The sequence below is a fragment of the Bos indicus x Bos taurus genome, chromosome 3 (assembly GCF_003369695.1).
Source record: "Bos indicus x Bos taurus breed Angus x Brahman F1 hybrid chromosome 3, Bos_hybrid_MaternalHap_v2.0, whole genome shotgun sequence".
Lineage (NCBI taxonomy): Eukaryota > Metazoa > Chordata > Mammalia > Artiodactyla > Bovidae > Bos > Bos indicus x Bos taurus.
This window is the reverse complement of record NC_040078.1, coordinates 32,118,279-32,131,829: the sequence shown is the minus strand read 5'-3', so window position 1 is coordinate 32,131,829 and position 13,551 is coordinate 32,118,279. Positions and strand designations below refer to the sequence as shown.

Here is a 13,551-nt window from a genome sequence, read left to right as displayed (position 1 = left end):
TATGATAAATGCCTCCTCCCATAGGTATTTTAATGAACCCTAATTTTCAAGTCTTGGAGGCTGCACTTGCAAAAGAAAAGGTAACACTGATGGTAGATCAGACACTCACTATCATCATTGCTTCCCAGGAAGGGAGGGCTAGAAGTTGGACCTATGTCTATACTGACTTATAAGGGTGAATCATGCTCAGGAAAATAAACCGTAGGTATGTAGTGTGTAGTATAGACCTGGGAGAAGTGTGCAGATAACCAAAGTATGTTGATTTTGTCTTCCCCTCCACCACTCATTATGGAGAGAACAGGTAGGGGTGGAGGTGTTTTATCAGACTTTCCAAAGACAACTAAGACTTTCCAAAGTAGGGAATATAACTAGAAGAGACAACTCCCTCCTCCTTCTCTCAGGCCCCTTCAGCAGTAGGGAAAACTTCCGTAGAGGAGATTCTGGCTCTGACCATCAGTGAAGTCAGCAGTGTTCATTGCAGAGAGAGAAACACGTAATCAACACTGGAAAACATCAGCATGGGACAGACACAAATTCCCTCTTTCCAAAAATAGCAAGGGGAAGTGATCTTGGAAGGAAGAAGATAACAATTGACTATCACTGGTCATTTCAAGAAAAGAGCTTCAGATAACTCAGACGGCTTCTTATGCTTTTAGTTTATTCGAGAAAGAAGAGATTAACTCACTATGACCTGGGGCCTGTTTGCCCCTGAGCACAAGCAGCTTCTATCAGGGGACCTAGACGAAGAGATAAGGGTTTCCCCCAGATTTTGCCCACAACAGACTTTGGGATCTTTTATTCACAGCAGAGTTTTCCAAGTTTCTTTAAAGAGAGGACTCATTAGAAGGGTTATCAAGTAGTCCAAAGAATGAGTCCATCAGTGGGAACAAAGGGGTTGTCAAAAGCAAGAGGAGTTGTCCCAGGAGGTGAGATGACAGAGCCAGAGAGCAGCATCCACTTTTCAGCTTCTGTCTGAAGACCAAAGTAACCCACCAGGAGGTCAGGGTCCACCTCAGAAGTCAAAGTCTCCTCTCCAGAGTCTCAGCCCTCCCATCAGGGGTGACTGTCATCTTTCCGGAGGGGGTGGTCACCTTCTCAGGGACTCCAGCCTTCCTTCCTGGGGGTGTGACCTTCTGTCCAATCTGAAGGTGCATGGGATCCATGGCTATCCCTCCTGGGCTCCCCACCAGATGGCCCACAGGGATCACAGGCTTCTCTCCAGGGCTCTCAGTCTTCCCTTCTGGAGCAGCAGTGTGCCTTTCAAAAGTCATAGGGGTCCTTGTAGGGGTCATAATCTCACTTCTGGGGGTTGTGGCCATTGTTGCAGACTTTCCTTTGGTCTCAGTGGCCACAGCCTCTCCTCCTGGGGGCAAAATACCAAAACTAGTGGTCAAATCCCTGGTCATAGTTGGCATTTCAGGGCCAATTGAAGAATTCACAGCAGTTGAAAACCACAATTTTGGTGAAGGAGTTGAGCTGAACTCTAGAAGAAATCAACAGAAGAGGGTGAGACTCCTACCTCTTCCTTCCCATCCTGTCACTGGCAGAACTAGAGCTGCTCCAGGGATGAAGTACCAGTTCCCAAACCAGAAGCAGAGGATTTCTGAATGCACCCACTTGTCAACACAGATAAAGTCTCTACACACAGAAGCCCAGCTTCCCCACTTAAACATATCAACATGATCCCAGGCACACATGGACACTCAGTGGGTTTGCTACATTTCCAGTTGAGTGACCCCAAGCAGGTCTGTCAGTTCTCTGTGCTCAGCCCCTCACTTTGGCCATCACACTTTGCACAAGACATGGACCCTGAGGCCTATTTCCTAACTTATGGAATCCTCAGGAAGAATCCTTTTGTGTCCCCTACTTGGGAGGCACAAGGAACAAGGCTGAGTGCAAGGAGGTTGCCCTAGAAAGCATGTTGTAAAGAATTAAGTTGCAGTTTCATTTCCACCCCTGACTAGCTGTATTATCTTTCTGAGTCCAGGTCTCCTCACAAAATGGGGGTTATAGACCATCTCCAAGGATGTTGCAGGTTTAGCATGCCAGGTTCCATCTCCTAACTGCCAGTGTGTATAATACTGTCATGAGTATAAGGATTATTCCCATTTTGTAGATGGGAAAACAAAGCTTAGAGAGGTCAAATGGAGCAAGCATCAGAACCAAGATTAGAAAGCAGACTGGCCTGGCATCAAAGCTTATTCTCTTCTTTCATTGTCATTTTGCCCCAACAAAGCCTTTAAATCTCATAGAAGGGACCCACCCAGTGGTTTTGCAACTGCCAACCCAGCTTCCAGGTCATAGCTACTCACCATCCTTCACCAGAAGATAATTCAATGTGTAGACAAGGGGGAAAGGGCCAGTGCCACAGAAAGCGCCCGTGACATCATCCAGGTCCAATGTCCACACCATAGCCCCCCCAAAATGCTCTCTCTTTATGAAAAATGCCTGAAAAAGCAGTGGTCAGTCAACCTGCTGTACTAGCCATCTTCCAGACTGAGTACAATGGCAAAATCAGAAGGACTCTCAGAAGGCAGTATGGTAGGATGCTTAGCCATGTAGCCTGTATTTGACTCTAGCCTCTATTGCTTATTAGCTATGGGATCTTGAAATAAAAAAGATACAAAAAAAAAAAAGAGATACAAGAGCCTTGTGGGTTTTAATTGCCTTCTATGTAAAAAAAAAAGGATAAAATTTCCAACATTTTTAGGATCCAGAGTTCCTATATGCACATATTACAACATAGGTGGAAGTGGAAGATAAAATGCTAAGTGAAATAAGCCAATTACAAAAGAATACTATGATTCCACTCATTGAGGTGCTTAGAGTAGTCAAATTCATACAGATGGAAGGTAGAGTGGTGATTACCAGGAGCTGAGTGAGGAAAGAGTGGGGAGTCATTTCAGTTTGGAAAGAGGAGAAAGTTCTGGAGGTAGATATGATAGCTGCACAGCAATGTGAATGTACTTAATGCTACTGCTGCTGCTAAGTCGATTCAGTCATGTCTAACTCTATGCGACCCGATAGATGGCAGCCACCAGGCTCCTCTGTCCCTGGGATTCTCCAGGCAAGAACACTGGAGTGGGTTGCCATTTCCTTCTCCAATGCATGAAAGTGAAAAGTGAATGTGAAGTCATTCAGTCATGTCCGACTCTTAGTGACCCGATGGACTACAGCCTACCAGGCTCCTCTATCCATGAGATTTTCCAGGCAAGAGTACTGGAGTGGGGTGCCATTGCCTTCTCTGTAATGCTACTGAAAGGTGACTAAAAAATGAATAAAATGGTGAATTTTATGTTATGTATATTTTGCCATAATTTTAAAAAGATTTTTAAATTCATACATGTAAGATATTTGGAGCAATATTTTGCACATAGTACATGTTCATAAATATTAAATATTGTCTGGTTCCCCAGCCTGCTAATCACCATTATCATCATATTAAATTGGAGATATTGCTTTATTTTTAAAAAATCATTTCAACATATCTTATGACATAGTGATGCCATAAAAGAGGAATAGAATGGATAATATCATGCCTTTTACACATAAAAGAAAATGAAGCATTTTATCCATGATTATTAAAACCTCAGATATAACTAAATGGAAGTTGTTTAGCATTGAATCCAGATTTTCTTATTACTTTACCAGAGTTCTCTTGTAAGACTGATGGAAAAGATTGTCATATGCAAATAAATACATGACTTGGCCAAATCAATTGGCTTCTTTCTGGGGTTTAATTTCCCCAAATGTAAAATAAGGGGGAACCAATTATTGCTAAGTTGGAAACTGTGAAGATTCTGACTTTTTTTTCCCCCTACTTTTAGGCTAACAAGTTAACCTGTCAGTTTTTTTTTTTTTTTTTTTCAGTTTTATTTATTTTTACTTTACAATATTGTATTGGTTTTGCCATACATTGACATGAATCCACCATGGGTGTACATGTGTTCCCCATCCTGAACCCCCCTCCCACCTCCCTCCCTGTCCCATCCCTCTGGCAGTTTTATAGGCACATGCACACACGCGCACATGAGTGCACACACACACACACACACACTGTACACACAAGGGTGTCATAGAAGCCAGAGGGAAACTATGTTGGAGCGATAAAGGAACAAGCTCCCACCTTGTAACTAAAGCTGATGGCATCATCATAGCCAACCCACTCTTTCCCCTTGAAGGCATATGGTACGTACTGATCATCAATCCAGCGTTTATTCATTCCCTCAATGAAGGAACAAATCTGCAGGAGCATCAGAACAGTGATCAGCTGTGTGGAGTTCCATGAAGAGAAGCACCAACAGACAAACTGTTCACACCCAGGGGTAAAGACTTCCTCTCTATTTTGGATAAATTCTTACTATTGCTTATTCCTTTCTCTAATATCCATGGTGGATAAACAGGTAGAGAACCAAGGAGTGAGTGGCAGCCTTTAAGAAATCAAACTAGACTTTGTAAATAATGTCAATACCAAACTACTACATAACAAACCTGAGTCTAGACCAAACCTGTACCTTTCTCAAAGACTCTTCATAAACAAGTATCTCCTTTGCTCATTAAACCAACATAAACTGATCCATCCAGGTATTTATCAAACTAATTTTTGAATCTATAATAAATGTAAAGACCTGGAAGGCAGGGAGAACTAGGTTACTACATCAAAAAACCACTGACTGTAGACTGGGTACCCAACACTGTGCTGGAGACGGTATGCTGCAAAGATATAGAAATGTTCCATTTGGGCTGCAGAAGATAATATGGAAGTTATTATTTTTTTGTTCATTAAAGGTGTTATCAAAACCTCATTAACATTACACTCCCTTGACTATGTCATCACTCATAATCAGGCTTCAATGGATTAGCAGGGAAACATCTCCAGGAGCAGGCACAGTGCAGAGATTGGAGAGACACCAGCATCCCCATTACCACCTCAGGCAAAGATGCAACTCTCCCTCTGGTGCCTGCTGTTCTTTGCCTAGGAGGTCCTGCCCACCCAACAGGATTTTACTGTGCTTCATAGTTCTGCTCAAAATCCACCAACTCCACACCCTACAGTCATGCACTTGGTGCCTCTTACTGTCTTCTCTTGTGTTCCACATTCCCTTGGATCCATGTCTCTTCCCCCCACTCAACAGCAAGCTTTGTTGAGACGGGGATTCGGGCATGGAATCGAGGTAGAGGAGAAAGAATCTGTGATGGGGGATGTCATAGAATTGTCTCAAAATAATTGACTAGTGAGAAGGAAGGAGTCAGGAGCAGAGAAAAAAAAAGACTGGCCATGAGTGGTTAATGACTGAAGCTGGGTGAAGGGCATTTGGGCATCAGGGAGTGAGAGGACGTTATACTATTCTTTTACGTTTGCATATGTCTGATTATATACATATGGTAAATATTAATTATGTTTATTTAGGACATATAGTAAGTGAGGATTGACTTAACTGCCATTTAAGAATCTTCTGCTACTGCTAAGTCACTTCAGTCGTGTCCGACTCTGTGTGACCCAATAGACGGCAGCCCACCAGGCTCCCCCGTCCCTGGGATTCTCCAGACAAGAACACTGGAGTGGGTTGCCATTTCCTTCTCCAATGCATGAAAGTGAAAAGTGAAAGTAAAGTTGCTCAGTCATGTCTGACTCTTAGCGACCCCATGGACTGCAGCCTACCAGGCTCTTCCATCCATGGGATTTTCCAGGCAAGAGTACTGGACTGGGGTGCCATTGCCTTCTCCGAAGAATCTTCTAAGGGGTGAAATATCTGCCCTGGGTCCATGGCTTTTTCAGGGAATGAGAGGATGCTATACTATTCTCTTACTTTTGAAAATATTTGAACTTTTGAAAAAAAAATATATATATATCTTTCAAATATTAATTATGTTTATTTAGGCCAAATAGTAATTCAGGATTGACTTAAATATTATTTAAGAATCTTCTAAGGAGTGAAATATCTGCCCCCCTCCATTCAGACTTCACCTAGTCCCTCACCTCTTACAAAGGGTTCAAATAACTTCCCCAAAAGAAAAGAGAATATCCCAGAGACTGGATGTCCCTTACCACAGCAAACCACCTCCTTGTCCTGTCTCTAGCCCTCAGTCTTGCCTTGGTCCCTTGTCCCTACTTTGGCCCTGGGCTTGGGTCGGGGAGCCCTAACTCACAGACAGAGGTTCACAGACAGAGGTTCCCGTTCCCGTCACCTCATAATAAGCCAAGAAGCCAGCTTGCTTGGTGTACTTCCCTGGAGATGCTGGTCCCACAGCTTGTGCCCTCAGCTCATTCTGTGAGGCTTTGAGGAGGTGAAAAGTACGTCCATAGGTGGGGAGCCCCATGAGAAGCTTCTCAGGGGGGACCCCAAGCTGTCGCCAGTAATTCATGGCATATGCCTGCAGGGAGGAAGAACACAACCCCTCCTTGTTACCAAGAGCCACTGGCCTGGCTCAGGGGTGCATGTCTGGGCTGCCTGACAGCTTTCCTTTTCTTACCGAAGATTTGGGGTCTCCAGGCAGAGAGAACAGAGGGCTATTGTGTCCTGTGACCTTTTCCCAGCTTCCATGTAAGTCGTAAGACAAGATGCTGATGAAATCCAGGAGTCTGTAAGGGGCAAGAAGAGGAGGTATGAAGATCATGCTAGCTAGACTTTCACAACACCAACTAGCTAACTAGCTGAACGTCGGCCACCCAACACCCCTGCCATCTCTGCCTACTGAGATGGGGGCTAGGGACTGCCTGAGCCATGCCCTGCTTGTGAGAGCCTGCCCTGGAACACACAGCTGGTGAGGGACAGTGGTGTGTCAGGACCTATGCCCTCCGGAGAGTATCCAAGGGAGTGGATGGGATCAGAACAGGAAACAAAGGCATTCAGGCTGATATAAGTGTAGCAGAGGTCTGAATAAATGACATGTGTAATCAGACAGCATAAAAGTGCATCCATCTTTCTACTGTTTGAGGAACCATCTCTTCCAGAAAGCTTTCCAGATGGTGAAGTGTAATTGAGCCTTACCAAGTCACAGTGTAGAGGTTAACATGGATTATCTAATTTAATTTTAATCTGGTTAATGTCCTAATTACCATAATTGTCCCCATTTTAAAATGAAAAAATTGAAACTCACGCAGTTACCTAATTTGGCTAAGGTGACCCGGCTGGATGAAGGTGGAGTCCTCAATCCTGCCTGGCTATAAGACCAACACTAGCCAACTCAGCTCACTGGATCTCTCACCTCTCTCCTGACACACGGAACCCACTCTCCCTAAGTGTCATCACACACAGCAATAGCATCATCTCAGGTATGTTGCATCTGCCTCACTTTTAACATCAGGAAACACTTGATTCTTGAACTTTGATAGAATTAGTCCAGAACTGGCATGCCCAGAGAGATATGAGCTCCCTCCGTCTGGTTTTGTGACTTTGGCATGAAGACCTCTGCTCTGAAAATGGGCCCTGACTGGGCATTCCTATTTTTGTTTCAGAGGCAGTAGTTGGTAACTCACCCATGTCTCTGATGCCAGCCCTCTGGCACCCAGTGCACACCCACAGGGGACTCCAGCAGAACAGAGGTCAAGCCCCTGGATTCACTCCTTGAGGCCCAGCTATGGACGATGCTGATACCTACCCAAAGGGATGCTGTGGTGTGGCCAGATGCTCCATTACTCCCCTCTGATCTCCTCAGGAAAGTCCAGGCTATAAGGAATAATCCTTGTCCCCACCTACATTCGTGCTTTAGCCCACTTCCCACAGGTGCTCTCACAGCAGGGCAGGAAGTCAAAGCTCCAGGACAGTGCTGGGCACCTCTGGGTTCTGAGCCCAAGATGCCTTCTTCCCTCCAGTGCCCCCCTCACCAGGTGAGGAGCATCCACTCACCTGCCCAGAAGGTGTGCATCATATGCTTTCTGGACGACATGGGGGTCCCCAGAGACGGCAGCAGACAGCAGTAGCCTTGGACGCATGGTGAGCTGGGCCTCATTCTTGAAGGCCTGCAGGAGCTCCTGGGAAGAGAGAAGCATATGAGAGAAATGGACAAAGTAGTGTCAAGTTGGGGAAAGCAGGAGTCATCCAGGAAACAATCTTCCGCAATAACAGAGCCCCTGGAGCCAGGAGAGTCAGACACAGGCCCTGCCCACAGGTTCCCAAGAAAGGAGGACGTGAGCCAGTGCAGTAAGGCATTGGGCAGAGGGCTGGCTGCAGGCCCAGGAGCAGAATTCAGACAGCCTGCCTGAGGGAGTCCAGCAGATGCATGGAGAAAGTGTCACTCAGGCTGGAGGGCTGGGGCCAGGCCAGTGGTGATGGAGGGAAAGACCTCCACAGGGCCCCTGCTCAGCAGCCTCTGTCCACACCTGCAGATGACAGCAGTAAAAGAACCTTCTGTGACCACTCTCCTGCCCTGCCCCCAGCCCTAGGCTCCTCCTGTGCCTGGAGCCCAGACATGGTCAAAACAGAATCACTTTTGGATTTGGGAGCTGGCATGCTGGCGTTTTGGAGAAGGCCATGGCACCCCACTCTGGTACTCTTGCCTGGAGAATCCCATGGCAGAGGAACCTGGTAGGCTGCAGTCCATGGGGTCGCTAAGGGTTGGACACGACGGAGCGACTTCACTTTCACTTTTCACTTTCATGCATTGGAGAAGGAAATGGCAACCCACTCCAGTGTTCTTGCCTGGAGAATCCCAGGGGCAGGGAAGCCTCATGGGCTGCCATCTATGGGGTCGCACAGAGTCGGACATGACTGAAGCGACTTAGCAGCAGCAGCAGCAGCATGCTGGCCTTTTCATCATGAAGCACAGGGAAGCCAGCAACTCCATGGGGTGGCAAAAGAGTTGCACATGACTTGGCCACTGGACAACAACAACAAAGCTGGCCTTACTTCAAGTAAGGAGAGAAAGGTCCAGCGGTCACGCGCAGGGCTGCCTCTGAGTCCAGGGTACAAGAAGAAGAGGTCCAGACCATCAAAGCCATGTGTCCTCAGGAGGGCGATCACTGAACTGACAAACCTTTCCCGGTTGGAAAATGTGGACAGCATCATGGTGAACCTGCAGGGGGACCGGGGCCAAGGCCAGGAGTGCTTTCTGCATAACCGTGCTCCCCCAACCACTCCCCTGCAAGGCTCTTTGGTTCATATGTGACTGAGGAAAGGAAGGTGGAACTTTAAAACTCTCAAACCTTCTTAAGTCCCTTCCCAGCCCTGGACTTCAGGCTCCAGGGAGGATTTGCAAACCACACCTGCCCCTGCCAGATGGAAGCAACACTCAGCCTGGGGTGGAGACAGTGGCTCAGAACAGCTCTGCCTTTGAAATGTTCACCCCTGGCCAGGCACTGACTCTTTGTCTAAACAGATAAGGGGAGGGAACATGAGAAAAAGGCCAGCATTTCCAGAAAGATCTCTGAGCTAATGGGCCTCATAACATGGCACAAGAGGGCCAGGCTCTGACCAGGGGTTCTAGAGTCTTTGCTATTCTGTTTATTAGCTGTTTGTTCTCCATTTTTTCTAGTATTTTCTCTTCCATAGTGAAGACATTATTGGAAAATCTTTAGAATAGTAAAGCTGAACTATAAGTAATTTGGGGCTAGTCCTACATGCAATGATTAACCAGATTCAGACTTTGGCAGGCTTGGTTCCATTACCTGATCATCATCCCTAGCTGATCATCTCTCAGGAACACCTGGGTGAAATACAGTAAGTTACCAAAGCTCTCATTCATGCTTTTTTCCTACAAATTTGGAATGCAAACAGCCACTTTGTAATCCTTTCTCCTAGCAATCATGAGATAATGAGTGTAAAGCTGGCCTGCTCCCCTGACCCATCACCTCAACCCTACCCCAGAGAGAAGACCCAATAGCACAGACTCACCTCGAGGTGCCGAAGTTCCACCCCCCAATGGACAGCAGCGTTTTCAACCCTCTGTTACTGTGAGGAGGGACAGAGTCGGTGAGCTGGATTCTCATTCAGTCATTTGGGGAACAGTGGGAAGTAGTGGAGATGGGAGGAGGGGGAGGGAAAGGAGGCAGCGGGTGGAGTAACCTAAGGGAGAAAGAAGTGGAGCCCAAGATGGGGAAGAAGGATAAAAGAGACAGCAACCAGTCCACATATAGATCATCACACCCAGGATCCCAGGCTGTCTAAGCCCCCCAAACTCCCCACTCCCATGACATTCCCAGGAAAAGAAAAGGCAGCCTAAATTTTCTCTTCACTCACTTTTTTGGTCAACAAACATTTACTGAGCAATTAATATGTGCCTCTGACTGCTTTAGGTGCTTGAAACACAGCAGTGAACAGATGGACAAGCTCCCTGCTCTCCTCTCTGGAGGCTGTGCTCTAGTGACATGGATTTTCTCTGCCCTTCTACAACCATGCACACAGCGACAGACCACTCCCCACAGAGGACAGCCCAGGAAGCCTGGAGAGAGAACACTGAGCACCAGCTCTCTGCTGGGCGCTGACCCAGCCACTGGTGTACAAAGACCATAGACACCAGCCCTTCCCTTGGGGTTCATTTGCAGGTGACAAATGATAATGAAACACTAGCACTTGTGAAGCTTTTGTGAGATGCAGCTCTCTCCAAAGCATTTGAAAATAGAATCCTGAGCACTGGGCTTGAAGGGTGAGTTGGGGTGCAAGGCAGAGAAGAGAGAGGAGCATATCCTAGGCAGGGGCATAGCAGCCACAGGGGCAGGGAGGCAAGGACGAGCTCAAAGTGCTGATCAACGGGGAACTCCCAGAGCAGGGACACTACAGAGAGCCCTTGACAGAAGGAGGGACCCAAGGATCAGAGGAAAGGTGACGACTAACAGAAGAAAAGACTTACTCCTCTTTACCTGTAAAATACAGCCCCACAGACACAGTGAACACACCTCTCCTTGAGCTTGTTGAACTCTGGGTAGAGGATTTTCTCATCTAGGGGATCCTTAGGAACAATCTGGTTGTTCTTCATAGAGGCAAAAGCAAATACCAGGTGGGTGCAGAGAAACGGGTCCAGATCCCGGGGCAGGATTGAGGCAGGGCCGGGCCGACTGAATGCCCAGTTGGTGAAATAACACACCAGCTTGTGGGCAGCACCTGGCAGGGGACAGCAGACATTATTGATAGAAACCAAGTGGGGATGGAGCTCAGCATCCACAGAGCAGTGTTGACACTGCCCGAGAGGCTAGGCTACTGTAACTGCTCCCTCACACATACACACTCCAGAGCTACAAGGAGGGCAGGTCCTTCCCCCACTGCTGGGGTCCCCCAGGGAAAGAACACCTCTTGAAACCCTGGTCAGAATGGATCCAAGAGTATGGATCCTGGCACAGAGAAGACCCAACAGTGACTGAGAATCCGCCGTTGAGCCAATTTGGGTCAATGATCCTCGACGCAGAGCCAAGGCGGGCACAGGGGACACTGGACTTGGAGCAGTTCTCAGTGGACACTCTCCCCGGCTCTGGAGAGGACGTTTCCTCACCATCATGGTGTTTCAGCACAAGGAGCAGCCCTGCAGGAGACGAAGGAAGAAACACATGCAGATTCACACACACACCTCAGCTCACCCTCCAGTTCCCACAAATGCAGACACACACACCCTTTCCTCCTTCCTCTTCTCTACACTGAGTGGGTGAAGCCAGATCTATCTAAGCTCCTTTCCACTCCAATATACCCTACATGTAGACACACAGGCTTTGGGATGACCATGACACTGAGAAGTCCCAGCAAAGGTTCCGGGCCAGTGGTTCTCAACCTTGGAAGGTATGTAAACATAGTGATTTCCTGGCTCCTCCCACCGACATTCTGATCAATGGGTCTGAAGTGGAGGCCAGGCATAAAAACACTTAATTGCAGCCAGTGAGAACCATTGCTCTGATCACTTCTCCTTTCACTCTGTCCTGTCCACCTCTACCTAATCCAGGCCCCTGAGGCCCAGGATGCTTCTTGGGTACCACAGAGACAATAAGCTGATGAAGCCCAGCACCTCCTGAACTAAGAGACATTTGAGGGGTGGGACCCACCACACTCACCAACCCACAGTAGCAGCTTCCCCATCTCTGTGGTCTGACTGCTGCAGGCCTAGGGCTGGAGCCCCTTTATATGAGATTCCCCAGGTACAACTGTGGGACAGCACTGGGACAATCCAGCCACACACACACACAAAACCAGGGACAGTGATTAATGCATGGCTGCCCCAAAGTCACAGTGACCCCAGCATCTTCTGTCCTCCCACCCAGCAGAGCCATAGCTCTGAGATCCAACAAAGCAACAACTCCCTCTGACACTGGCACAGAGGAGGTATCCGTGACTGGCCCTAGTGAGGGCAGGGCCGTGTTCAGCCCCTCTTCCTGGAATTCAGACCCACATGGACTGAGTACAAGGAAGAAACACTGAAGGGCAGCAGTGATTCTGTTGTTATATTAGTGGTTAGGAAAATTGTGTAATGTAAAGCTAAAAATTCCCAACTATGGACTCAGGAAGGGCAAAGTTTGAATCCCAGTGTCAAAAATTAGTTTTAGCATCTGGGGCCAGTTACTTAGCTCTTTGAGCTTTAGTTTCTACACTTGTAAAATGGAGATAACACTTGAACTTACCTCATAGCATTTTATACTGATTAAAGACATAGCATGTGAAAAACTTAGTTCAGTGCTTTGAATTGTGGTGCTGGAGAAGACTCTTGAGAGTCCCTTGGGCTGCAAGACCAAACCAGTCAATCCTAAAGGAAATCAACCCTGAATATTCACTGGAAGGACTGATGCTGAAGCTGAAGCTCCAATACTTTTGCCACCTGATGCAAAGATCCTACTCATTGGAAAAGACCCTAATGCTGGGAAAGTTGAGGGCAGGAGGAGAAGAGGGTGAAAGAAGATGAGATGGTTGGATGGTATCACCTACTCAATGGACATAAGTTTGAGCAAACTCCGGGACATAGTGAAGGACAGGGAAGCTTGGTGTCCTGCAGTCCATGGGGTCACAAAGAGTCAGACACAACAGAGCAACTGAACAACAACAAGGGCTCAGTGAAAGATAGCAGTTATTAGAGAAGCGACAAGAGTTTGCCCCCAGATCAGGGTTCTCAAACTCAAGTGCTGACAGGCAGGTAATGTAAATTGGTGAAGTGGACACAATAGAATAGCTCACACTCCAATTGATTAGAAGAATAACAGTGCTCCTACTGTATAGCACAGGGAACTCTGCTCAATGTTTTGTGACAGCCTAGACAGGAAGGGCATTTAGGGGACAGTGGATACATGATATGTATGGCTGAGTCCCTTTACTATGCACCTGAAACTATCACAACATTGTTAATCAGCTATACTCCAGTATAAAATGAAAAGTTTACAAAAAAGAATAACAATGCAAGCCCAGTGATACACTTCAGGTAACATGAAGTCTCTCAGCTGGGAGACATCAAAGATCAGTATTAACAGGGACAGCACTCTGAGTGCCAAACATTAGTGCCACTAATGTTTGCCTTGCAGTGAAATAGAACCAATACTTTGGAGGATTCTTCAGTTTCTCAAGAGAAGACAAAAATCTGAATTTTTGAATGAGTCAATAATGTTTGAGCCAATATATGAGCCAATGGTGACACTGTCATGAGAGG

General features: G+C 47.0%; 1 protein-coding gene across 3 annotated transcripts; it reads right to left on the bottom strand.

Annotated features, from left to right (window-relative positions):
* Window positions 1–641: 641 nt before the first annotated feature.
* LOC113889474 (oviduct-specific glycoprotein-like) lies at window positions 642–12,022 on the bottom strand. Of its 3 annotated transcripts, XM_027536191.1 has the most exons (11): window positions 11,975–12,022; window positions 11,425–11,454; window positions 10,835–11,039; window positions 9,834–9,890; window positions 8,850–9,015; window positions 7,851–7,975; window positions 6,475–6,583; window positions 6,190–6,375; window positions 4,127–4,243; window positions 2,313–2,448; window positions 642–1,483 (listed from the first exon to the last, which is right to left on the bottom strand). In XM_027536191.1, the coding sequence occupies exons 1-11, from the start codon at window positions 11,997–11,999 to the stop codon at window positions 1,020–1,022; spliced, it is 1,620 nt and encodes a 539-aa protein (XP_027391992.1). In that variant the 5' UTR covers window positions 12,000–12,022; the 3' UTR covers window positions 642–1,019. The 3 variants fall into 3 exon arrangements, with proteins under 3 accessions (XP_027391992.1, XP_027391994.1, XP_027391993.1); XM_027536193.1 differs by lacking the exons at window positions 11,425–11,454; window positions 11,975–12,022 and adding an exon at window positions 9,608–9,645 and having other exon boundaries at window positions 10,835–10,867; XM_027536192.1 differs by lacking the exons at window positions 11,425–11,454; window positions 11,975–12,022 and having other exon boundaries at window positions 9,608–10,927.
* Between the last annotated feature and the right edge of the window lie 1,529 nt (window positions 12,023–13,551).

Excerpts from the sequence above, each read along its gene's own strand:
- LOC113889474 (XM_027536191.1), bottom strand. The coding sequence starts at position 11,999 with ATGGGGAAGCTGCTACTGTGGGTTG. Across the intron at positions 7,976-8,849 it reads CCTTTCTCTCCTTACTTGAA|GAGCTCCTGCAGGCCTTCAA; the intron begins GTAAGGCCAGCT and ends CTCTCTTCCCAG. Across the intron at positions 4,244-6,189 it reads GCTTCTTGGCTTATTATGAG|ATTTGTTCCTTCATTGAGGG; the intron begins GTGACGGGAACG and ends ATGCTCCTGCAG.